Source organism: Xiphophorus hellerii, chromosome 1 (genome assembly GCF_003331165.1).
Source record: "Xiphophorus hellerii strain 12219 chromosome 1, Xiphophorus_hellerii-4.1, whole genome shotgun sequence".
Lineage (NCBI taxonomy): Eukaryota > Metazoa > Chordata > Actinopteri > Cyprinodontiformes > Poeciliidae > Xiphophorus > Xiphophorus hellerii.
Genome location: NC_045672.1, coordinates 8,532,550 through 8,558,245, shown reverse-complemented (window position 1 = coordinate 8,558,245; position 25,696 = coordinate 8,532,550). Strand labels below are relative to the sequence as shown.

At 39.6% G+C, this 25,696-nt stretch overlaps 1 protein-coding gene and 2 long non-coding RNA genes across 3 annotated transcripts; 2 read left to right on the top strand and 1 right to left on the bottom strand.

Moving 5' to 3' along the window:
• Positions 1-1,376: 1,376 nt before the first annotated feature.
• Positions 1,377-25,347, top strand: gabrd (gamma-aminobutyric acid type A receptor subunit delta). Its single transcript, XM_032570571.1, has 9 exons — positions 1,377-1,444; positions 15,736-15,851; positions 18,611-18,678; positions 19,896-20,116; positions 20,263-20,345; positions 21,039-21,176; positions 21,605-21,760; positions 22,749-22,960; positions 24,256-25,347. Exons 1-9 carry the CDS (start codon positions 1,377-1,379, stop codon positions 24,577-24,579), a joined length of 1,386 nt encoding a protein of 461 aa, XP_032426462.1. The 3' UTR covers positions 24,580-25,347.
• On the top strand, positions 4,148-15,015 carry LOC116724834 (uncharacterized). Its single transcript, XR_004340284.1, has 2 exons — positions 4,148-9,157; positions 9,190-15,015. It is a non-coding gene; the product is annotated as an uncharacterized LOC116724834 (long non-coding RNA).
• On the bottom strand, positions 15,858-25,592 carry LOC116724828 (uncharacterized). Its single transcript, XR_004340283.1, has 3 exons — positions 25,582-25,592; positions 20,393-20,398; positions 15,858-17,152 (listed from the first exon to the last, which is right to left on the bottom strand). It is a non-coding gene; the product is annotated as an uncharacterized LOC116724828 (long non-coding RNA).
• Positions 25,593-25,696: the final 104 nt, after the last annotated feature.

Genomic DNA, 25,696 nt, shown 5'->3' with positions numbered 1-25,696 from the left:
ACTTTTAACATTTAAAATTGCTTTTCTTTTCTTTTTTTTTGTTGGGTGAAGCCAGAAATAGGGTGAAGAGAGAGATTTTGCAAAGTTGAGCCATGAAGATCTCCAGCTTTAGACACAGTGCGAGCTTGATCCTAACCTCCTATATCCTTTAATATGATTTCTTTTAATGCTGTCTGGGGTGTTCTTTTTCTTTCTTTTTTTTTTTACTGTACTGACATCTAATCTTTGATCACTTCCTCTGAGATTACCATAAATCTGGTAAAACTAGGGTCTTTGATCAGTGTTTTAATACTGTCTGTCATGTCTGATGTTTTCCGTGCCAGAACTGAATTACATAACACCCTGGAATCATGCAATAGATATAAAAACGACCACAGTTAGGTCATGCTCCAGACCTGTCTGTGGTGTGGAGCACAGATAGGTCTGGAAAGCAGTTCACCTTATTTATCAAAAGCAACTTTAAGTTATTTTTGGCTTAAAGGGGTCCAGCAAGAAACTGTACATTTTCTACATCAATGCTGAGAGACGAAGTATACGAGATATACTTAGAGACTGTTCTCACAGAATTCGTTCTGAGAACAGTCTCTAAACATGGGCAGCTTTCAAACTCCAAAAGCTTTAATAACATAAAATATTAAAAATGATCTCTTTTTTTTCATATGGTGAGGGATCTGTGATCCTGAGAGCCAAGTGCCTGTAGAACCTTTGTTAAGTTGCTTTGCATCATTGAGGCTTTGATTTCACTGGTTCTAAGAGGGTCTTTTGGCAAAACACGAACCACAACGGAAATATTGACGCTGGATTCACTTCCGTCCAAAAATAAATGCTCAACTTAAAAGGTGATCGCTATTATTATTACTACTATTAATTAATTTGAAGGCTTTTCACATCATGGAGGACCATATTGTGACCTGCCGTCCTTGTGCCCACGGATTGCCTGTGATGTTTAGCGGCCAAGCAAGAAAGGATCGACAGATTAGAGAGTTTCGCATCTCTCTCTCTCTCTCTCTCTCTCTCTTTCTCTCTCCCTCCTCTCTCTCTCTCTCTCTCTGGTTGACAGGCGGCAGCACCGGTGGATCGGCTCGTTAGTGCGCTCGGAGAGATTTCTTTGCTATTTCTTTTGTGCGCTCTGCTTTGGTGAACTCGGGGGAGATCAGGTGGGGATTCCAGGATGGGGTCCAACCCACCACGACCACCATCACCGTCATCATCATCATCATCATCAACGGCTCTAGACTTTACTTTGTTCTCCGCTGCGCCGGATAACGAGGAGAGCGCGCTGAAATAAAAACAACGTTTCGATTAAAACTCATCGGCTTCCGACAAGGGAAACTTTCTTTTAAATAGATTTGGGTTTATTCTAAGGGCGGGTTGGAATGGAGGTCCAAACTTTCCTGCTGTCCGGTCTTGCTGTGCTCTTCTTCGGAGGGGATATTTTCACCAGGTGAGAGTGTTTTTGCCTTTCTTGCAGGTGTTCCGTTCTTGTTTGCAACCGAGCGCTCAAGCATTTTCTTTTTTCATAATAACAGGTTGAGATTAGGTATGAACTAATAGAAAACTAGAGACGACCACTTGTCAAACTGTGGCAGAACGGAGATACATGACATCCAGATGGTTTTAATTAAAAATATCCCTTGCAGTGAGTCATATATTAACATTTTAAGGAAATTAAACAAAGACATCCTTTGCTTAACTTAAAATCCCCATGATAATATCTGTTTATTTTCTGCTTTGCCTTTGGCACAGCAATCTATTGTAATGTTTACATAATGCATATGTTTTCCCTTTATAAATGGTGGTAAGTAGCAGGTGAGTGGGTGGTGTCTGTGTGCAGCAGGTAATGGCAGCACCAGGCTCCCAGGCACAGGAGAGGTACATTATGTCAGATAGTACAGAGATACAAGGGATTAAGGGAGGCCTCCCTGTCCAGGCATTCCTCAGTAGGGAAACATTTGAACGCTCATGTTTTAGGAGTTAAGGGGAAAGAAAGGATGATGTTTTGAAATAAAAATCAGGACTAGCCGGCCAAATGATCATTTTACGTTGAAGCTGTAAAGCGGAAACTTCTGACAATTGAATCTGTCACAATTAAATCACTTTCAGAAATTGATGTTCTCCTAATCTGTGCATCTAAGCAAAATCAGGTGTTTTAGTCCTTTTGAAAATGTACCTTTATAGCAGGGGTCTCAAACTCCAGTCCTCGAGGGCATGCTGTCCTGCAACTTTTAGATGTGCCTCTGCTGCACCACCTGAATAGAATAATTAGGTCATTAGCAAGGCTGGGAGAACTGATCTACACAAGGAGGAGGTAATTAAGCCATTTTGTTCCAGGGTTTTGGAATGAAATGGCTAAAAACTGCAGGACAGCGGCCCTCGAGGACTGGAGTTTGAGACCCCTGCTTTATAGGAATATTCTCCGCTCTTCAACCCATATATTATCCCTAATCTCTCCCAATAAAAGCAACCATAATCAGGCTCTTCTGAGTCCCCTATAGCTCTTTGCTTCTGGGTGGAATCCAGTGTAAAAAGGACAAAATGTGACTCCATAGCTTAGCTGTGGGTGAGATTTGGGGCAAATCTCTGCTGTTTTCCCTTCTGGCTCCTCCACCAGCAGAGGGAGTAACCACTGCTGTAATTGGATTTTCCTGCCTCCAGTCACCACTGCTGTTGTTATTATTTAGCTCTTGATACAATGCAGCAGTTGCCTTTTTTTTTCTTGGCACCTCATTATGTGTCAGCTTTCTCTCTCTCTCTCTTTAAGACACACACACACACACCCACACGCACACACGCCTTTACACATATTGCTGTTCTGCTTTTTGTAGATGAAAGTAGCTTTGTTTCCCTGCGCCCCCTCCGTCTCACTCGGACCAGAATTACTCAGATTCTCCTTTTAGCTCCCCGTTTATCTGTTTCACTATTTGCTGCTTAGCTAAGTTATTCCTAACCACCTTTGGTGTTGCGTGAGTTTCACAGCTTTTCTCTCCAGCTGAGGTGTCTCTTATGCTTTGCTGTAATGAACACTGCCTTCACCTAGAACGCCTTGCAAAAACATTCTTAGATTCCACTTTGACACATTACATCCACAGACTTTTTATGTGCTATTGAGATTTATTTAACTTAGCAGACCAACACAAAGTAGCACACAATTATGAAATGGAAGGGAAAATGACACTGGGTTTTGAAAGTGTTTAACAAATGAAAGGGTGACGTGTATTCATTGTCACCCCCCTTCACTCTGATAACCCTAAATAAAACCAGCTCCAACCAATTTGCCTTTGAAAGTACTATGATTTGGAATGTAATCCCAATACAAATGTCCTATGAAGTCCTCAGATGAGTGTTGGAAAACATTATAGATGACAAAGGAAGATGGTATACAGGATACAGTTGTGGATATGTCTAAAACAGAGCTAGGTTATAAAAAATACCTTAGGTTTTGAATATTTGACAACTGAAAATGATTAACAGCAGACCTACCAAGACATGACCATCCCCTTTATTTGACAGGCAAAGTAAGACTTCATCAGAGAAGCAGCCAAGAAGCTCATAGTAACTCTAGAGGAGTTGCTCATGTGGGAAAATTTGTTGAAAGAACATCATATGAGGCACAGCAACCATGTAGAAGAAAGTGATCTGGTCAAGTAAAACCAAAATGGAAGGTTTTAGCTGATGCAACCTGCTATGTGTGGAAGCAAACTAACACTGCGTCCTGTCCTCACACAATCTTGTTAATGGAACATGGTGGTGGCAGCGTCATGCCCTGGGCCATGTAACAGGACAGCTGGTCATAGTTGACGGGAAGATAAATGGGGCTAAGCATTGAACAATCCTGGAAGAAAAGCCTGTTAGAAAACATGGGTCTGCAGCAGAGCCTAACATACACCCAGATCTAGTATCAATTAGTAAAGATTTGAGCCTATTAATGTACTTGAATGGCCCAGTCAAAGTCCATACCTAAATCTATTTTGGAATCTGTGACAAGGCTTAGAAAAAATAAATAAATAAATTATGTTCACAGAGACTCTGCATCAAATCTGACTGAGGTGGAAATATTTTGCAGGAAAAATCATCTAAATTTTGAGTCTCTTTAAAGCTGAAAAAGTCATGTGATAGTAATGATAGGCCACATACTGTAGAGATCATTTTACATAAACTGCTATGCTGTGGATAGCAGTTTAGCTAATATGCTAATGAAAGCTAAAATTTAGTATGTTACAGTAGGCCAACATGCTTCTAATAGTCTACTTACTATCCTTAGTATTTTTGCTAGCTTTAGCTTTGTAGCCAATTTGACCTCAATGAAGCAAGATGCCATCACCATGTGGCTAATTTTTAATTAGCCACTTAGGCTAGCTAATTACTTTGCTAACTAATTCCATGGGAATCCCAACTTCAGCACAGAGCTACACACAAGCTGGGAATCCAGAGAACAGTTTGAAAACAGAGAAACTCCTGGTATTTACTCACTTCTCTAAAAGAACTCAATAACTATCAGCACAATGGATTTGTTTTGTTCTTGCATGAACAATACTGAGCTAACTCCATGGAGACAGACAGAACCTGGCCAGATAGAAAAGAAAGGAAGCCTGCTCAGCGCTGATTTCAGTCGCACATATGAAGTAATCCCATCATGTTTCTGCTATCTTCTCTCAAACTTACATAAGCACAAACTGAACTGACATGATCATAGTGGGGTTTTTTTGTGTGCATTGGGAACAATGAGTAATTTCATTAGGATGCATTTCCTCTTATTCTCACATGTCAAACTGTTCAACATTAAACAGGAGTGATTTTAATGATGAATATTACTTACAGCTGTGCTTGATAGACAAGAAAGCAAACCAAGACATGAAACACAGAATCTTTGAAACTCCCATGTTCCAACTCTTCTTAGAGTATAGCTTAATTAATAACCACCACTATCTCCAACCTTTTATCCTTATTAGCTGTAGTTGCAGAAAAACATAGTTTCTCTCAGGAGTTTATCCACTAGAGCTCTCATGTGCAGTAGTAATTCAAAGTGTTGAGTCTGCACTCCTTTTAATAAGTGGACTGATTGCAGCTGGTAGCTCAGCACTACGACTGGTATCTGGTCACGCAGGCAGAACCTGGTTAGTGAATCTAAACTTTAAGTAGGACAGACTTGCACCAGACGTCATTTAGCACACAGAAGCATGACTGCATTGTTGAAGTGAACAGTGTGAGAACTTAACAGATATTCATGGCATGAAGGTCATTTTTATTCAGAGCTTTAATGATGTATGAAATAAAACAAGGGGTGCTGTGGTGGCATAGGGGCAGAGCGCAGCCCACCAAGGCCCAGGGCCTTGGTCCTCGGCGCGGCCATCGCAGGTTTGAGTCCCGACCTGGTGACATTTGCCGTGTGTCTTCCCCTTCTCTCCCCTGTATTTGACCACTTTCAAATACAGGCCACCAGAGCCAACAAAACCTAAAAAAAAAACCCAACAGGATTGGGTACAAAAGATGGAATTTATTGCAGATGTTCTAATCCACACAGGATCTAAATTATAGAAGCAAATATGTGTCAATATAGAGCTCACTTTCAGCAACTCTTTCTTGCTCTTTATCCTGTTGATACACCGAAATTGTCTAACTATTGATTTGAGCTGAAGTTTTCCTTCTCCATAATGAATTATGATTAATCATAATGTAAAAACAGCTAATTATGGCTGCATCAAAATGTGGAAACAAACAGCTTTAGCATAAGAGTCACTTGGGTAGAACAAAATGAAGTCTGTAACTTTACTCTATTTGTGACATGGCATTAAGATATTACACCGAATATACTGGGAACTGCTGGCTGCTCCATAATATTTCATTTTTGTATTTTTTCTCAGTGTTTCTTTTACTCAACCAATAAACTTGTCTCCACAAGACATTTGGATGTTACATATTCAGATGTCAGAGGTTTACCAATTCCCCAAATGGTGTTGTATTTGGAGGTTTCATCCTTATGGAGCCTTCTGACACATTGTTAATGACATTGTAATTTATTTCTCACCAAAACCAGAGAGAAGCAAGCAAGGAAACGTGTGCTTTTGCTTTCATGCACATGTTGTACATAAAACCTGGCCGCAGGATGTGATTGCAGAGGCTTTTATCCCAGGCACTTAGTGCTGATCATCCTGGTCTGTCAAACTTGTCCTTTAAACATGCACCTAGGTGACTCTCCTGTCCCGGCTAATCTGTATGAGAGGCTGAGTCAGCAGATAAATCCCTGCTACCATACCAGAGAGAACACATCCCAATAACACGGGGATTTGCTCGTGTTGCTCTGACTGCATGAACTGCCTCTACAAAGCCCCGATCTCTGCGAAGGCTTCAGGGTTAGTTGGTGCAGCCACGTCTCAGTGCCTCTAAAAGTCTCCCACTCAAACGAAGCCAACGCGTCACACTTCAAATGGGAAGCAGTTTACGGGAGTAATTTGTTTTGTGTGCACCGGTGGCTTCTGAATGACTAAATGCGTGCTAATTATTTTATTTGGCATAACGTAAAATGCAGAAAATCTATCAAGTTCTCTTTTAGGTCGTAAAATAGGCGGTGAATTTGCGTAGTGAAAATGTCTTAATATGACAAGGCCAGCAGTTTTTAATTTGCACCCCGTCTCATCCTAACCCTAAATATCCCTGCAGGGTTGATTTCCTGAAATGTGGAAAAAGTAGTGACAATGGTAAATTATTTATTCAACACCCAAAATGGGTTCTGCTTTATGAGATCTGGCAAAGGAAGACATTTGGTGTGCTTTCTACGGTGAAATCTGCTATATCACCACTGAAATGATCACATGTATTTTGCCTGTTTACTTACTGCATAAGTAAAATTGAATTTAAATGGGATCTGGTTCTGTAGATTCTTTAAAAGCCACAGAACAATAGCTGGTTGCATGTGAGGCCTGCGGCACAAATTGGTCTACAGTAGTTTCCAACAGAATCTCTGTTGCAGCCCAATCATCTGAAAAACTTGTTTTAGCATTAAGAACAAGCAGGATAGTTTGGGGAAACCAAGAACTGGCCTCAGATAAATGATTAGCTGGACACAATATCCAACTTTTTTGATGTACACAAGGACCACTGGAAGAAAATGGGATGTATAGTGCTGTTTATATACGACTTTTACTTTTGTGGATAATACTTTTTTTTTTTTTTTAAACATTAAGCTTTCAATATAGACTTAATGGATTTCGAAGTGTGTTTTAGAAAATTATTTTGTGAAAAATGATCCAGATCAAGTTGGAGCTGATTATTTCAGATTCTGAACTTGAGATGACCAAGTGTAGCCCAGATTCCAGAAGAACTGTAAAATGCACCTTTAATTTATTGCCCAGTCGGATGTTTGAAAACCTGACTCTAACTTCAGTTTCATAATGTACCCTAAGCAATATTTTCTCAGAGTTTTTACACTGAACACAGCACAAACTGCACATGAACACTGGGTCGCTTGTGGGTCGCTTGTGTCATTAGTTCCAAAGACAAAAAGCCACGATAGTCTTTGAGCAAAATTATTAAGAGCGCCTTTGGTGAAAAGAGTCAAATGCAGCTCTGCAACTGCAGGTTGCAGACCCTGATGTCTAGAAGTAAGAGGAAAAAATAAAGAGAAGAATATTTTATTAATGGGTCCTGAGTTTATGCATCACCCATTGTCCCTGTCATAATGAAACTCCAGGAAGGACGACCATCTGCACTAAGCAGCTGTGGGGTGAGAGGGAAAGGACGCAAACAAACACAGACTCACCAGGCCAGAAATACCAGTAAGAGGAAAAGAAAGAGAAAAACTTGAAGTGTATTACATGCAATAACAGAACATTTCCTAATGTTAGACTGCATTTGTATTTACTGTATTTTGCTGATGTCTTGTTGATAGGCATCAACAAAATAGGCATAAGAAAATATGCGCATTTTCGGTTGATCCACTCGAAAAAATCAACAAATCTTTGATTGGCAAAAGTAATACAGTCAGTGTGTGTGCAGTTGTGCACGACATTAAAAGACACATTAATTACTGCGAAACTGCGAGGGAAAAAGCAGACTGAGTAAAAATCAGGGAGAGGCAAAAACTTGGAGGCTTGGATCATACGAGGCCGAACTCAGAGCATCCTCATCTCCAAACTGCTGAGTTGGCGTGGCTCTGCAAAGTCCACAGCATGCAGACAAGATTTAAGGGGCTTGATTTCTTTTAAATATGTAGGTAGAGTAATTTATTCATACTTATGTTCTCTGTGCATGTACATCCGACAGCCAACTCAAATGCATATTTAAGCATATGATTTCTTCTAACTGTAAATAGTAACATCTGCTCAGGTGAAGCTGTCTCTACATTGCCGTTGAAACCATTCCGTTTGGACTTTTATGTGACACGGCGACGCAGAGTAGTGCAAACAGTAAATGTGAAGTGGACAGGAAAGTAACGGATGGTTTTCTCAGCAACACTTAGAAGTGTTTCACAGGTAGATCCCTAAAAGCTTAGCACAGCTATGAAGTGACGTTTTTGTCCTCTTTTTCCTTTTTTTTAAAGCTAAATCTCCCTCACAGTGGATGTTGTGACCTGTGACCAAAAATCGAAACGACTCTTGGCTCTATTTAAAAATGTAGCACAAATTGACCAGTCTAAGAGAAAAATATACGTTTTTGTTTGGATCCGAACATTTTAATCTGCAGCTCTGGTTGTATGTTCGCTGACGACGTCCGGCCGAATCTCCTGTGTCCTGTGTTTAAATCCGTCCATCTCACCCAACTACTCTGTTCAAATTCCCTGCTGAAGAAAACCATCCCCGTAGCATGATACTGCCACCGCCTTATTTCACAGCACTCCCTCCTTTCACCTACAACTATACACTTCCTTGTGCTGGTCTATTACTTGAGAGATGTGACATTTGAAACATGTTCCAGAACATTTATTACTTACTCTCTTTATAAACTTTACTGTAACCTTTAAGAGTTTGAAATGTCTATATTACATGGTAAAAGGGGAGAAAATTAGGGACACAATTTTAACATGTTAATTTTGACTAATTATGTAGATTTAAACACAATTAAACACTATTTATTTATTTTTTTACATAAAAAAGGTTTTGGAGTCATCGTATTTGCGTGTTTCTGGTCCGTCCGTAAGTCTGAAGCACAACTATAACTATGGGTAACAAAGCCGCCACTCTTGGCACAATGTAGGCTAGTTTTTGCTTCAAAAAGCAATCTGATGGGACACTGGAAAATACTATTGTTATCTGCAAGTTGGGCTAAGAGGAGTTGGCCAATCAGCGAAGCCATTCAAGCCTAAAATAGTATCGTGATGCTAAACACATTTCAGCAAGCAACAACGTCCGTCCCCAATGCTAATGTCTGCACACTCTCCACATTTGTGAAGAAGTATTTTTAAAAGAAGTGACATGAATAATCAAGGGTTCCCGAAACTCTTGAAAGCTGATTGGATATAGTGGCAATTTGCATCTATCTGATGGTTGAATAAGTTAAATAAAAGATTAAGAACAATACATATCTTTGTAGTTGAGCTCATATGTCTATTTATTCAATAATTTAACAGCAAAAAGAGTTTTTGAAAGGAAGATGTTGCTTATTTTGTCAATATATAGTTTTTGATTAAATTGTGATTAGTTGCGATTAATTACAGACCCCTCAACTAACTTGATTAAAAATTTTAACTGAGTCCCAGCACTTCCTAGGTAAAGCCAGTGCTTTCCAAAAGTATTCATACTCACTTTACATTTTTGCAACAACCACAAAGTTCCGATTGTTTAATTGAGATTGTTTTGTTTACAGATTAATCTCTGTTAATCTCATGTTTAATGAGCAAAACAAAAAGTTTTAATCTGTATCTACAATAGAATTACTTTCTATTTCAGAGGTGAAAAATAGAGATTATGCATCATTATGGGAACATTCCTCAGTTCAACACTAAATATTTAATAGGATGCCCTCATTTTTTCCCCCCACACAACTATATATTTGCTTTCTGTTGATAAAAAAAAAAAGCACATTTAAAAAAATCCCACAATAAATTGTGACTCTGGTGCAGTGCAAGAACACCTTCTTTAATTTATGTTTTGGTACAATTGGGGGGCTAGTAATTGTAGGGGGGCTGACGCTCCACTCGTGTTCATCTAACTATTAGTGCCAGTGTATAAAACTAATTAGCTCACCAGCGCGTGAGGCACTTTACGTTCCCAAGCAAACTCCATAAATTTGAGAGAGGCTGCCACTCTTTGCACCTTGCAACTCCCCCCACAGCCCCCCTGTCTGTTTAATGTTAGCTCGTAAACAGACGGCGCTTCGAGACGGGAGCGAGACATTTAATGAAAATAAAATAAAAAAGCAGGAGCATCTGCAACTGAACATTCGCCACTGTTTGCTGGTGAAGCGCTTCACATATTTAGTGAGCCCCAAAAGCAATCATATTTGCAACCTGTGTGTGCCTCGTAGCAGAATACGCAGACGTTTCATTGTCTTTCAGAATACCGAGGCTGAAAACTTCACACTTTATTTCCTCGCACAAAACAGCAGACTAAAAATTTGAGAGATAAATCTTTAATTAAATCAATACTGTGCATGAAATTTCAATAAATAGCTAATTTCTCACGATATGTTATGATTTGCCTCTGTAGTAGTTAGAGCTGCAGAGGCTGCAGGCCTTGATGCGGCCACACCGAGTTCGACTCCCTTCCTCGGCACCTTTGCTGCACGTCTGCCCCCTTCCTGACGGATTACTATTTTATAAAAGCCTCTGGTACCCAAAAGATTCTTCAAACAAAAAATAGCTAATCGGGTCCAAAGGAATGTACAACTGGGTAGGCTAATTAAAAAACAAAATATTCAAAATGTGTGTAAAGACAAACTACGTATTTTTTTAACAGCAGCAAACATGTGCAGATACCAGCATAAGTTTTATGGACTGTAAATTGTGAATATGTGTTCAAATACCAGGTTTAAGTGAACACTTATTGATTCTAACAGTTTCTGGTCTTCCTGAGGAACTGATGCTCTGATCGTTTCTATAAAGCGCGTCAGTCTCAGTGCTTATGAGAGTCCACTGTATAGAAGCCACATAGAAACATGAAAGTCCTCTTCAAGGATTCACTCTCCTTACACTTTTTTATGCTATGTCATGTTTCAACCCCGGTTTTTGAAACGAGACCAAGCACAGACTTCAGTATTTACTGTCATAAATATTTTATGTAATAGATTACCACAAAGCTTTGAGTATTTGCCTAATAGAAAGAAAGCTACAAATGGTTTTCAAACTATTTCACAAATAAAAATTCTGAAGCTGTCCAGTGCGTTTGTATTCTGTCTGGTACCGGTGGCGGAGGCAAAAGAAGTTTTCATAGAAGTGACCAGGCTGGAATCATTGCATGCTCACTCGTACAGCCCATTATAATAGATTACATTTCACGTACATGTCAATCTAGACCAGAGGAATACTTACAAATGATGCATAGCAAAGCTCTCCTTGCTTTGTGACTGAATAGGCAAATATTTCTGTGCTTAGATGTGGAACTGTAATTCAGGGAAAGTGTGCTCTACAACATATTCACTCACAGGGATTTAATATAAACGCGCACCGCACTTTTAAGATTTTTATTTGTTAAAATGTTTGGAAACTGCATCAGAGGTTTCTTCCACTTCACAGCCATGACCTCCATTGTGTCATTATCACATGAGTTCCTCATAAAATGCAGTGAAGGTTGCAGCTGGAATGTGACAAAGTCTTTTCCAAGACACTGTACTGTGCATATATACTTTAATAGAATGCTAAAGTTCTAGAAAATAAACATATTGTTTTCCAATTGCAGTGTGGCAGGTTTCAGCGAAATTCTGGGAGTCACAATATGTTTTGTCTCTTAGAGGCACACACACACACACACACACACTTCCAGTGCCCGGTGTTTTTTTTTTGTTTTTTTTACAGAGGCATGTTTGACCTTGGCATGCAGAACATTTCTTGAAGGAAAAGCTCTTAATTTCCTGATTTAGAAGCAACCAATTAGTGAACCCCCCCCCAAAAAAAACAGGAGTCACAGAGTGATTAATTAGCTCATGAGTGCTCCTGTTTTCACTCTGATTGCCAGGCTATAAATATCTGGTACTACAGAGTGAAGCCTCAGAGAACAATCATAATGACAAGACAAAAAATATTGTACTGTATATTTCCACAATGCTCCCGTTTTATTGCGGGTTTTCTATGGTGCTTAGCTCCCCTATGTGCTGCCTCAAACTTCTCTCACCTTCCCTAAAAATGTCCACTGCTATTTTAAAGGTCACCAAATGGCTTTTCACTGTTTGTCAATAAGATCACCTTTGATAAAGCGCCCCCTGTGGGGCCTATTCTCAAGACAATGCCAGGACTGGCCTTTGTGGCTTTAAATGTCAGGGAAACTTGTATTCACCGCATTCGTTTAGTTCACAATTGCTGGTTGTTTGCGTCGAAAAGACAGAATTGTGTGTATAATGTGATTCCTCAACTCAGTGTTTATATAAGTAATACCAGTACAGTCAGAGAGAGAGAGAGAGTGTGTCCTTAATGCATTCCTCTCTTGGTCTTTTGGAGTACAAACCTGCCACCTAGTGGCTTTGAGATGTGAATGTGAAATGCTGGTAGAGCTGTTAGAACTGTGTGCCTATATGGGCCTGAAGGAGGGGCGGGGCCCTTTAAACCATTTAAAAATGTTAATTTCACCCTTAGTCCCTTTCTGGTTCATTTGCAGAGGAGATAAAACGTGTGGGGCACAGCTTGTGTTAATGTCTGAGTGTGTGGCATTTGAAAGCTTCAGTTTCTGCAGCAGCCTCTGCATGGACACATGTACGCAGTGAGAAAAGAAACAGACATAAAACGGGCTTTAATAAATGGGACTTTTGGATATAAACTCAGTGACTTAAGATGAGGTATTGCTCCGTTTCAAAAGATCAACGCAGACACAAATCGTCATATCATTCTTTCCCCCCATGATGCAGTTAAGTTAAACATTTTAATGTTTTATTGCTTTGTTAAGCTGCAGAAGTCTGCTGTAATGTCTGCTGAAAATTTAACCTACTTGTATCCGGAGTAAGTGAGAAACCAAATTACTACAGATGTGTTTGTAGTATTACATAATGTCCTGATTCACCGATTTTCACAATTCTTTTAGGATGTAACATCTGCAGCAGGGCTCTCCAACCGGCACCTTCGGACCCGCCATTGGATCTAAGTACATTTTGCAACAGCTCTTTGTGACTTTGGGAAAAATGATGAAAAGCAAATGAATGCTTTTTGATAAAGATGGAATATTTAATGCAGATTTTGACAGTTTTTCAGTTTTTATGTAATCATTGCATTAATTCCTATTACAGAATGAGACTAAAAGCAGAATATTCTATAATATCAATAATATTTTTTTTATTGATTTTTCTTCTAATTAGGTTAGAAACTATATCCTTTTTTAACCTTTTCCAACACATATCTACATTACATAGAAGCAAATGTCTCCATCCTGTTTTAAAAAAATAAATAAAATGCTTCTTTAGTTTAATACATAAATACAGAAACAAACTGGTGGTTCTTTAAAAATGACAGCACATTAAATTTAGCAGATATTTAAAAAAAAAATAATATAAGTTGTCTTTTTTCCAAAGGTCAAAGCACAATTCTGCCTCTAAATGAGTTTTATTTCGCTGGACTGATGGTCAAAATGCAAAGGTTGCAGATTCCTGTTCGATACAGAAGCATCTGTAGTTAGTATTATAATTCAGACCAAATTTGACCAATCTATGCGTTGTGCTTTACATACACAAGCTGGTGGTTCTAATGCCAAATATGCCAAAAGAAGAATTTGAAAGTGTCCTTTTGTATTTAAACACAGGAGCTCATGAGTTTATAAATAATAAGCCTCTTTTCATTGTTTAATAATGCAGCTACTGTTTTATCAGTACTAAATATTGACGGACGGACGGATAGACAGACAGACAAAGAAATTTGTTTGAAGTAGTTTTTGAACTCTTTTAAAAACACAGAAATATTTGTGTAATTTAATGTAAACTTTAATTTAGAAGCTTGCCTAAAAAACATATTGTCACCTTTCTAAAATAATGACCCGAGTCATTTTTTTGCCAAAAGTGATTTTTTTTTTTTTGCCTAAAATATCTTTGGAAAGTGAGAGTTAAGCTGATCTTTTTTATCTTTTTGCCAAAATCATTTTTGGCAAAAACAAACAAAAAAAAACTTATTATTTTAGGAAGGTGATGATAGTAGGGTCTATGTGACCGAAAAATTAATTGTACAATTTTTTTTTATGTCTTCATGAATTTATGCCTGCATTGTACTGTAGAAGCCTCTGGGACCTGAAACGCTGGGTGGAGAGTCAGATTGTCCACATCAACGCTGCATGGTCTTTTAACAAAACACACACACACACTCTCACGCACGCCTACATGAGAACAGAGTCAAGACAGCTGTACAAATATTACAAAAAAAAAAAATCTACACGTATGGCGACTCAACAAACCCTACAGCCACTTTGTCCTCTCCAACAACTTTTAGTCTCATTTTGAGTTTCCTATCATAATGAAAATATTTATGCTAAACTCCAATGGAGATGGAAAATGTCAAAAAGCGAAAGAACAACAGGTTAGGACAGAATGAGAGAGACTGTCGGTTGGGAGGCTAAAAGCATCAGCTTCAACAGCCTTCAATCTTGCACTCTTTGAGCCAGTTATGTTTGAAGGCTGTGCAGGGTATAAAATGCAGAAGAAAAAGGATCTTTATTGATTTGAAATGCTGGAAACCAGGGCATATTTGGTTGGCATGCGTGTTGCATCACCTCTTTCACAAAAACACACTCCGTAAGCGCTCTGAGTCTCTGTAATGTCTGTAGCTCTGAATGACAAAAGATTTTTTATTTTATTTTTTTAAAGTTCTTTGTGTGTTTTTGTTTGTTTTGTTTAATAATGCACCAACTGCAGCAGCTTCAAACACTTGGAGATTTGGACTGATTGCTGCATTCGGTATTATTCGTCGCTCCATTTAAAAACCTGCATATACATTTATAATTTAGTATTTTTGTTGCAACTACTGATGTTTAAATGAACGTGCGGTGCTGGGTTTGTGTAATGATGGAAAAGATGGAGAAGTTAGCCTAACAGAGTACCTTGTTTGCACTGTGGTTTTGATTTTTTAAGCCACTTTGGGGGACTTTAAAAATATTTACCCACTTTTTGTATGCATGCTTCAGATTTATTAGATTACTCTCTATACTTTATTATATTTTCACCATCATAGTGATATTTCAATGTCATCACACTATTTCTTGGAGTACTAAACCTTTGCCTTCCTTTGCTTTCAAAGCCTCTCCAGCTTGCTGCCTTTAGTGCCCACTCATGTCTTGACCTTTTGTGCAATTAATTGCGAAATGTTCCTGTGGTTCTTTTTAATTAGCTTTACTTTTTTCAGCCGTTTGTTTATCTTTCCTCAACCGGTTGGAGTTGAGGGGAGATATCTGCAGGTTGCACCCAAGTCCCAAACAAATGATCATTCAAAGGGAGGCTGAACGGTGGACGTGCTCCTGGATTGGCCGAATCCGCTTACTGCTTGTGGAATATTCAGTGTTATTGATGCCCTGACTAAGGAGTGAAAGTGTTTATTTCTGACCTGTTTCCATGACTGTACCTGATATTTTGACCTTTTTCTTTCGATTCTGAATCTGATGTGTTTGCTGTTTGTCTCTTCAGGGCCATGCTGAGTGACATTGGGGACTATGTAGGTACAGACATTGAAATATCCTGGTTGCCTAACCTGGATGATTTAATGAAAGGCTATGCCAGAAATTTTCGCCCTGGGATAGGAGGTGAGTATGAGATCTAGGGCTTGTGGTGTTGGGTTGCAGTTCACCCCCTCACATTTACCGCCATCCTTAGCATAACCCAAGCAACAGAGGACGGATGTTTGCGTTTGATTTTCCGAATGAACCGTGTCCTTCTTTTACGTATTTTTCTTGCTCCACATTAAAGCAACGCTATGTTTACTTCATGCAAATATACCTGCTTTAGTTTTCCTAAAAGGCAAATCGTCGGTTAAGGACACAAATTCATTTGGTATGAGAGGCTTTGCTAAAGGGATTATGGAGGATGACGGCCCTCAAGGACAAGCTGCAGAGCAGTGGGGAGGGGTTGGGGGTGGCACGAGCGTCGCAAACCCCTCTGGAGACGTTGCTAAGAATGGCTGCTAAATGTGAAACATCCAACGACCACAACGATAGATTTCTCAATCTCACAGCTTAACTCAGCTGAGCCGAGAGTCGAAGGTGTGGGCGAGGAGAGCTGCTGGGACCACATACACCGTCCTGTGCACCGCACGTCTGCGGAGACCCGCATGCCGTCTCCACGTTTATATTAATGTGAGATCATCGATGTGCCGAAAAAGTTAATCCAAACGCAAGGGCTGCCTTGACCATGGAGGAATCATGTCTGTTTATCGTGCCGATCCCCTTCATTCAACTCCACTCCCAGCGAGGAGTCATGTCTGTAGTGGAAACATGAGTGCGAAAAGAATTCGTAATGTTTTGCAACTGGAAGGACATTTCCAAGAAATTTGTTTTGGAAAGGAAGCCCGTCTTTGGACTGTTTAGGAAATGAAGTGCTGACAAAGAAATTCTTCAGCAGATATCTTCAATTTACTAAATTCTGTTGTGCTGGTTTGAGTGACTGTAATTTAAGCCAAAAGTTTACTTTAACAAAAAAAAAAAAAAGAAGAAAAACAGTCCTCATTCTTTCTTTGCAAAACATTTGTGAATCACATTTACTCATTTGTCCAACTGTCTTTATTTATGTGTGTTGCCTCCATTTCAGAAGCTGTTTTGGGGGAAAAGTGTGTCACCTGCAAATGTGCAGCATAAACTTGCTAAACTAGGGCTGGACAATAAATCTATAACAATTTATATTGTGATAGACACGTGATCATTATCAATAGACAATAGATCAGATAGAATTTTCAATATATAGAATATTCACTGAAATCCGATACAAAATCTCACAGCATTCTGGGAGATGTGGGCAGAGAAAGGTCGTTAGCCGCTGCTCAACCTCTCACGATGAGGTATGCAAGGTTGGTGGCATCCACTAACTCACCCCCTCTTTGGTTACCTAGCAACTCGGTCTGCGCTCAGCTGGAGGAACCGACAGTGGACTCGAGTGGTTGCTTGCAGATATCTGCCATTTTAAACAAAAAGCAAACACCAATTCAAGCAAATATTATTTACTGCTTGGGTCAGGATTTCTTGTAAGCTTCTTCATCAAAATGTTGAACTGACCTCCAACACCAGTCACTTCTACTCAGAATATTTCTTTCCTTAAACATAAACAGACACAGCTCCTTCTATATAGTCCCAGAAATGTTGCCATAAAAGCTCTCTGCTCAAACCCAGAAAGGATTTCACTTCTAGTAGATATTATTTATTGGACTTGCATAGCTGGATTTCCTGTGACTAGTCTTTCAGCAGAATAAAAAAAGTACTTCAAAACACTCTCTGTCAACGCGGGTACAAACTGACACATGGCCAGCATGAAAACATTGTCAGACCCTTTTTGTACTCAGAACATGTAGAGATGAAACTGGGAAGAGGCGAAACGATCAGCCACCCCAACAATGCAGCTGGAGGGTGGCAATAAAATCTACAGCAAAAGATTTTAAATGACAAAAGAGCAAAGCGAGACAGAGGCAGAAAGCAACGGAAACGGCTCCATTACTGTCGGGCTTTGCGGCACATTAAGCAACAAAGGTCAGTGCCTCTACCTAAAATATCCAGGTCATGTAGATACACAACTAACATCAATTTCTTTTTTTTAATCTCTGCTATGAAAGTGTTCATAAAAATCTCAGTTTTTATCATAAAAAATAAAGTTTGTGTGTAGGTTGTGAAATATATATATATGTGCTGGTGTGCTAAGCACTCCAGACAGAATGACTCTTACATAACACGGATCTTACGCTATAATAATTACAATTAAAAAAAATTATTTATTGCATTATCTCAGCTACTTCTAGTTACTTTGCCGTACTATTAAGCTATATTAAGTCACTTCCTACTAATACTCCTGATTATGGCCGACAGATAAAAGAACTTTGTAGAAATGACTTTGGGAAGGTGTTGAATGATGTGGAAAAGCATTGTATGATTCCTTAATGTTCAGCGTAAGCGGCCTTAGCGCTCTGCATCAGTGAGCCCCCACCCCCTGCAGCTTTCGCTTCTGATCACTGAGACACACTCCACACTAATCGTATGGCGAGCTGTTTAGTGAAAACACAACGCCGCACATGTGCTTGCGTGTGTGCAGGCGTGCGTAGGCGTGTGTTTGTGATGTGAATGTTGTCTGAAGCTCGCTCTGTGCAGATCCATGAGAGCTCCGTGCTGTTTGTAAATGCCCACAGTGTGATGCGCTGCTTAGCGTGGCTAAACTGGATGATGCTTAATCTTCAGTGCTCCGTAGGAGCGCTCGAGATGCGGGAGGGCAAATGAAGCGAGGATGTGAGGAAGCGGATGGAGAAGGCGTGTGTGTGGGTGTGTGACTGAGGTGGGCGTGCCTTGTTTTCTCACTTTTTGCTCTGCAGGTCCACCGGTGAACGTGGCCATGGCTATCGAAGTGGCCAGCATTGATCACATCTCTGAGGCCAACATGGTAAACTACAGAATATCTTCCATCTTTTCACGCCGGCTTTTCAAATAGCCACAAAAACCGGCTGTTTTTTTTGGTCTACTTCTTCTAGACCAGAGGTTTTCTAGTCACTCCCAGATATTTCCTCTTCTTAATCAACTGTGCCTGTTGTCTGTCTCACTCTGTGGAATAACATTGGAGGAGTTTGTGTGCACATCTGTGCATTGATTAAAGAGCATAAAATTGCATCTAAATTTTTCATGGTTCACATTAAAGAGTCTGTCAGTGGATTGGTTAACTAAAACCACTATGACATTTGTTGTGGATGGCGAATCTCCTTTGTTCTTGACCTCTTGGCCTTAGATTAGCTGTTGGCTTCACTGGAGCCTCTAAAAGACAAACACAGACAGTGTTATCTACTTTAATTAAGACATAAAGTGCTCATATGTGCAACCGCCTCCTTTTGTTAAATGTTTTGAAATACATCTTAAGGTTTTCGTATGACCATTATTTGCAATACAGGTTCATTAGTTTCCTTTTCTCTATTTTTTTATTGTTGTTTTTTTCTGTTTTTATGTTAGAGTGGGTTTTGTACAAGAAATGTTTATGTTTAAGGGTTTGAGAAGACCATCGCTTGGGTTGGAAAACAATCAGAAAAAAGATAAGAAGAATAATTAATCCTAGAAATCACACTAGAGTCGCACAATAATACATTTGAGAATTCAGCCAAGTACCAAAACAAACCAAAACTACTTCTGTAAGTCTTTTTTTTTTTCATTTAATGGCATCTCAAGAATAGCGGAGATTCATTAATAATTACTGAATTCCACTTGAGAATGTTCTCTCTTTTTCTCAGGATACTGCTTTACTTTCATGATTTACTTCACTCATTTTTTATTAATCCTCCCCCTGTGCTGTCCTCTTGTGAAAAGTTTAAAGAACTTGTTGAAAGAGATCTAAACACGCACATACACAGTCGTATGAGGAATAATAATTATATATAGGTAAATAAAAAAAAATCATTGAGTATACTTCAGTTTTTAATTCATGTAGGTTTTTGATTAGTCCTAAGCTACAGTAAATCTCATGACAAAGGGAAATACATCACATATAAAATATGTGTAAAACCCCGCAATTGAATAATTTAGCTTTTTTTCTTACCTTTTTTTTTTTTTTAACACAAAGTTGATATTAAAAAAAAAAAAAAAGTGTCTCCCATACCTTTCTGTTTGTGCTGGTAGGAATACACCATGACAGTGTTCTTGCGGCAGAGCTGGCACGATGACCGCCTGTCCTACAACCACACCAACAAGACTCTGGGACTGGACAGCCGGTTTGTGGACAAGCTGTGGCTACCCGACACTTTCATCGTCAACGCCAAATCTGCCTGGTTCCACGATGTGACGGTGGAGAACAAGCTGATCCGCCTGCAGCCCAACGGAGTCATTCTGTACAGCAGCCGGTAAAATAAAACAATAATAATAATAATAAAAAAAAGAGTTCTTTGATTTCTCAGCCTGAACTCTGCCTTCTCTGTTGAATTCCTACCTTTGATTTCTAGCATGCAGGTTGTGACTAGGATGAAGAAATGTTTTGTTCTGTCCCTAGAATCACTTCAACAGTAGCGTGTGACATGGATCTAACCAAGTACCCCATGGATGAACAGGAGTGTATGCTGGACTTAGAAAGCTGTAAGTTCACGTCTACATGTCCTCGCAAAGGAAAAACAAAATACGACAAACCTCTATGTATTTTATTATGATTTTAGGTAATAAACTAACACAATAAAAAATGCTGTACGTTATATAAAGTGTGGCGTGCATGTGTATCTAGTAACTAATTGAGATAAATGCAAATTTGTAGTAATATGCAGCAGTCAAATCTCAAATACAATTTGTAAGACTTCAAAACTGTTGTCCTCTTGTAGACTCTCCTGCAAATTAGGTTCAGCTTCAGCTGTTTTGCAAAAGCGTATGGGGAAAAACATCAGACTAAAGATGTATCTCTGCCAGATTTGACCAGCTAAAAACCTTCAGTTGTAACCGCAACTGAAATTGTTGCTTGGACCCAAATCCACACCGGATTTTCCAGAATGTTTGCCAAAATAAAAGTTAGGAAACAACGCATGTCTTTCATGCACAACTTTGTGTTATTCTATCACACAAAAATAATCATAAAACCAACTGAAGATTGTGTCTGTAACTTGACAAAATGCTAAAAAATAAAAATAAAAATTAAGATGGATGGATACAATACTTATATTAAAGAATGTAATCTTGTTCAAAGACCATTGTTAGGAAAATAACACTCGACATTTTAAAATGCCTCACGCTAAGACAACCTCACATTTCATGCCTGTTTGCCACGTGTTCCTTTTGTTCAAGATGGTTACTCCTCAGAGGACATTGTGTATCACTGGTCGGACAGTCAGAGGCACATTCATGGACTGGACAAACTGGAGCTCTCCCAGTTCACCATCACAGACTACCGCTTTGTCACAGAAATGATGAACTTCAAATCAGGTGAGAATTTCGTTCCATTGTCAAGGTTATGTCTGGCCTTTTGAATTTCTGGTTTTTGGCTAACTCCTTGTGTCTGAAAACTCTGCCGAGTCTTTCAGAAGTCAGATTTATCTATTTTTTTTTTTTTTCAAAACTCACTCACCTCTGTGGTCATATTCAATGCATAGAAGGAATAAATGAAGACAGACTTGCTGTTGAGCTTTGAAGGAGATTTTTTAAAAATCTCCTGGAGTTTCTGCCAGGAAAATTCAGTCTGTTGCACTTTATGTCTGACAACTGCAAGCCATCCGACTCTGGGCTCCAGCCAGCAGACAAGCCTTCCCTATCAGCCCTGCTGCCTGTGAAGAACAATAGAGACTTTCCGCGATGGATAATTAATTCCTCCAGTTCTGCAATTAAATGAGGGTGTTTTGTTTTCTGTTTCCCAGCGGGACGTTTTCCAAGGCTCAGCCTTCGCTTCCAGCTGAGACGTAATAGAGGTGTCTACATCATCCAGTCTTACATGCCTTCCATACTGCTGGTTGCAATGTCTTGGGTGTCCTTTTGGATCAGCCAGTCAGCAGTTCCAGCTCGGGTAACGCTAGGTGGGTGTAGAGGCCTATTTACATTTTTAAGCGTTAATTTGAGCTACAGTTTTGCTGATGTTTGTTTCTGGAACATCAGCTGGTGCACGTGACATTTTTTTTTTTTTGTACTCCATGTTTTACAGCTTTAGCAAATCCGCAACAGAAAATCTACAGCTATCCCATGCCAGAGGAATAAAAAAAAACAAACAAAAGTGTGTTTTCTTTATTTTTTAACATGAGGTACTGATCATCTGTTAGGGCAGATCATATTGATAAAATTCATCACCAAAACTGTTCAAGTATTAACTACCAGCAGTCTCTGCAATCAGTGAATACTTCTTGACATAAATAATTTGGAACGACTTTTCTAACTGATGTAATTGGCAGCATGCAGATAAAAACTGCTGTGATTTGATTGATTAAAAAACAACAACAAAACAATTTAAGCACACAACTGTTTGTTGACGCTTCTTTTTATGTGTTCCTCAAGAGTCTAGGCCCAAATAAAAAGCTACGGCAATGTGTTACGGTCTTGTTGAATGTAAATCAATGTAGATTCAACAATGCAAATACAAATTTTGCTCAGTAATGTATGTATGTGGTTAATCTGGATTCTGTGTCATAACCCTAATACAATCGGTTAGGTGTATAAAGTGGAAGAAAAATGACAATTTTCAAAGTATTTTGCAAATAAAAATCTAAAATAAAAGTGTCCCATTTATTTGGCATTGAAGCCCCTGAGTAGACACGTTGCACAACCAGCTTTCACTCCGACTGCAGCTGCACCTATTTTGGATGATGTATTTACAAGCTTTGGACATTTTTTCCCCTCTGCAGACAAGCACAAGCATAGTGAGAATAACAGAGTTTGGGAAGTTTAAAAACTTTGCTTCACGTTACTTTTTAATGCATTTGGACAGCCTGCTCTCCAGGTCAGGCCCTCAAAAACTCAATATCTTAGCTTTAAATCTAAGTCTGTTTTTTTCTTTTGTTTTTTTTCCAACAGGGATCACAACCGTTCTCACCATGACTACCCTGATGGTGAGCGCTCGCTCCTCCTTGCCTCGGGCGTCAGCCATCAAGGCACTGGACGTCTACTTCTGGATCTGCTACGTGTTTGTGTTTGCGGCCCTCATCGAATATGCCTTCGCTCACTACAACGCTGACTACCGGCTCAAAGAGAAGGCCAAGGTGAAGGCAAACAAGCTCAGCTCCGAGGTAAGGAAACACTCTCGTCATGTTGTCCCATCAGAGGAAGATAACAATGCTTGCTTTAGGAGGGTTTTGACAGTAATGAGCACGTCTTTCAAACACAGACTCTGGCGGGCGGCTAACCTCACTGCCGACAAGCATCCGTCCCGCTGACCTTCAGCAAGACAAGGAATCTCTGTAGAGCAGAATTGGAAAATAGATGATTTCCCTACAGAGATTAGCAGTGATCCTCATCTTACTGTCAGCTTCTTTTGTCACAGATGACTTACAGTACTTACAGAGTAGCAAACACCACTTTGTGGAAATTCCTTATGAATACAGATTACTTGTATTTGAGATGAGAGATGAGATGACGAGAGAACCAAATTAAACAGTTTGAGGCGCTTGCTTATTGTCTCGTCATCAAAACTGAGCTAATCGTTCGATAATTAACCATTAGACTGAGTCAATTTAAACAGAGGACTATTTATCATAAATAGAAAGAAATGTAAAACAATTATTGCAAATTGTTAAGGACCACGTGTGTTCATTACAAATTTTGTCAAAAAAGCCACAAAAAAATCAACAAAAACCAGAAGAAAAACAATATAATTGTTATAGAGACTGAGTCTTTGGATTCAATTGTTGATTTTTGCTATGTTACTTTAATATAGGTCAATTATTTCTGTTAATAGGGTGCACTGTGGTGTAGGTCTTGCTTTAATATTGTCAATTAACAGAAACCCAGAGACAAACAGGTGAAACTGTGCCGGTAATGTTCGTAGAATATATTAAATGTATATTTAGCACCCTCTATCAGATTACATCTGCTCTCTTTCACACAATCAAACAAATTTTAATATCAGACAACAACAACAACCCGAGTACAAATACGTTTTTCAACGAATGATTCCTTGTTTTAAGAAAACGTCTGCTTCCGGCTTCTGCAATTTCATGACTTCATCAAAAGGGAAAATGTACTTTTCCGCGTTTTGCTTTGGCTTGCGGGCTCTCATCTATCCGAAAACTGATCAAATAGCAATATATAACAACCTAACACACAACACCCTCTTTTAGCTATTTGCTTCGGTTTATGACATGTAAAGCATGACGTGAGCTGTGCATGTAAAATATCAGTGCAGCACATTTTGTGTTGCCCATTGGAATTTACAAAATGCATCAGTGAAGAAGAGAAGCAGCAGAGTTGAGTCAAGCTGTAAATGAAGGTCATGGAGGTGAAATGTATTCTTTTTGCCTGATTTTAAAAACACACTTGTTTCCGAAACAACCTCTCCCCTCCCTGTCCCCCCTTCTCTTTACAGTCGATAGTAAAGAATGGCAAGCAGGCGATGGTTCTGTTTTCCCTCTCGGTTACCGGGATGAATCAGGGAGTTGTCATTTCCAACCGCCAGGGCCGAACGCAGCGCTCTGGCAGCGAAATCCCTGGGGAGGGCGCCACAGAGGAGCCGGCGCCAAGTAGGAGACGGTCAAGGCCAGCGGAGGAGAGCAAGGAGGACAAAAAGTGTTGCTCCAAGTGCGTCTGCAAGCCCATTGACGCAGACACCATCGACATCTACGCCAGGGCGGTGTTCCCTTTCACTTTTGCCGTGGTGAACGTGATCTACTGGGTGGCGTACACGATGTGAGGGGGTGGCAGAATGTCGGGGGGCCTGCCATCGGAAGCTGTACATAGGAAACTGCTGAAGTAGTGACATTAAGATGCTGGCAGAGTGTGCAGCTGACGTCCACCGCAGGCTTCAGCAAGAAAGAAACTTCAAATGAAAGGAAGTGCATACTGTAAGCGCCTGTGAATATAGAAATATGGTACGTAGTGGGAGTAGTTAAGAGTTTAAACTGTTAGAAGGACACAAAAAATGCTTCGTTATAAAGACAGCTAAGGAAAGTTTAAAGGCACGTTGCTTGGTTGCCCGTTGGAGGTCCACAAACATATTAAGATTTGCATCCTGCTAGATGAACGCCACTAAATACCATAAGTTCTCCTCCAAACAATCACAGTTACCCTGTCCCTCTTTCATGAGCCATCTGCCATCTCAACAACTAAAACACCTCTCAGGCAACAGGACGACAAGATGAGGTGCATTGCTATTCTGCATGGCTGATAACTCATTCCCACGCCTCCCCCATCACTACCCTCCACCCCACGCTTTCTTTTTCTATATCCCCTCCACCCATTTCTTTTTTAGTTCATTTCCACATTTAGGACACAGTCTGGAGTGTCTTATCTCCTCCTGCCAGTTCTGCCTGTTTCCTTGTTATTAAAGGACTTCCACCGCTACCACGTGCGTTCGTCTCAATCTCTCTCCTCGCTACAGATAATCACATGGTTGTTAAAGGAATTGTTGTCGGATGTGATTTGAGAAACAAATTAAAATCATTCCTGGTAGATGTACACTTGCACAACTCAAAAAAAAAAATAGCTACTTCTTTGGGATTGTGAATAAATCACTTTTAGATGACTACAGGTCATGGTTGTTGTTCTGTTACACACTTTCTATCCATGTCTTTCCATTGAGGGAACTAGGAAATTGATTTGAGGAAATTCTTGGATGAGAAAGCACCACTTGTCTTAGGCCAATTGCGACATTCTTTCAAAGCCATAAGCTACGCACAGTAATTTCCATAAATACTGAGTAACTTACAGCTGGAGCGCTGAAACGGCTTAATAAACATTATATATCAATGGGGTAAATATCAGTAAAAAGTCATGCAAAACAAAAATAAACCATTTAATGTTATAATGTT

Coding starts and splice junctions, on each gene's coding strand:
- gabrd (XM_032570571.1), top strand. CDS start 1,377: ATGGAGGTCCAAACTTTCCTGCTGTCCGGTCTTGCTGTGCTCTTCTTC. Junction 1,445..15,735: donor GGAGGGGATATTTTCACCAG/GTGAGAGTGTTT, acceptor TTGTCTCTTCAG/GGCCATGCTGAGTGACATTG. Junction 18,679..19,895: donor ACATCTCTGAGGCCAACATG/GTAAACTACAGA, acceptor TTGTGCTGGTAG/GAATACACCATGACAGTGTT.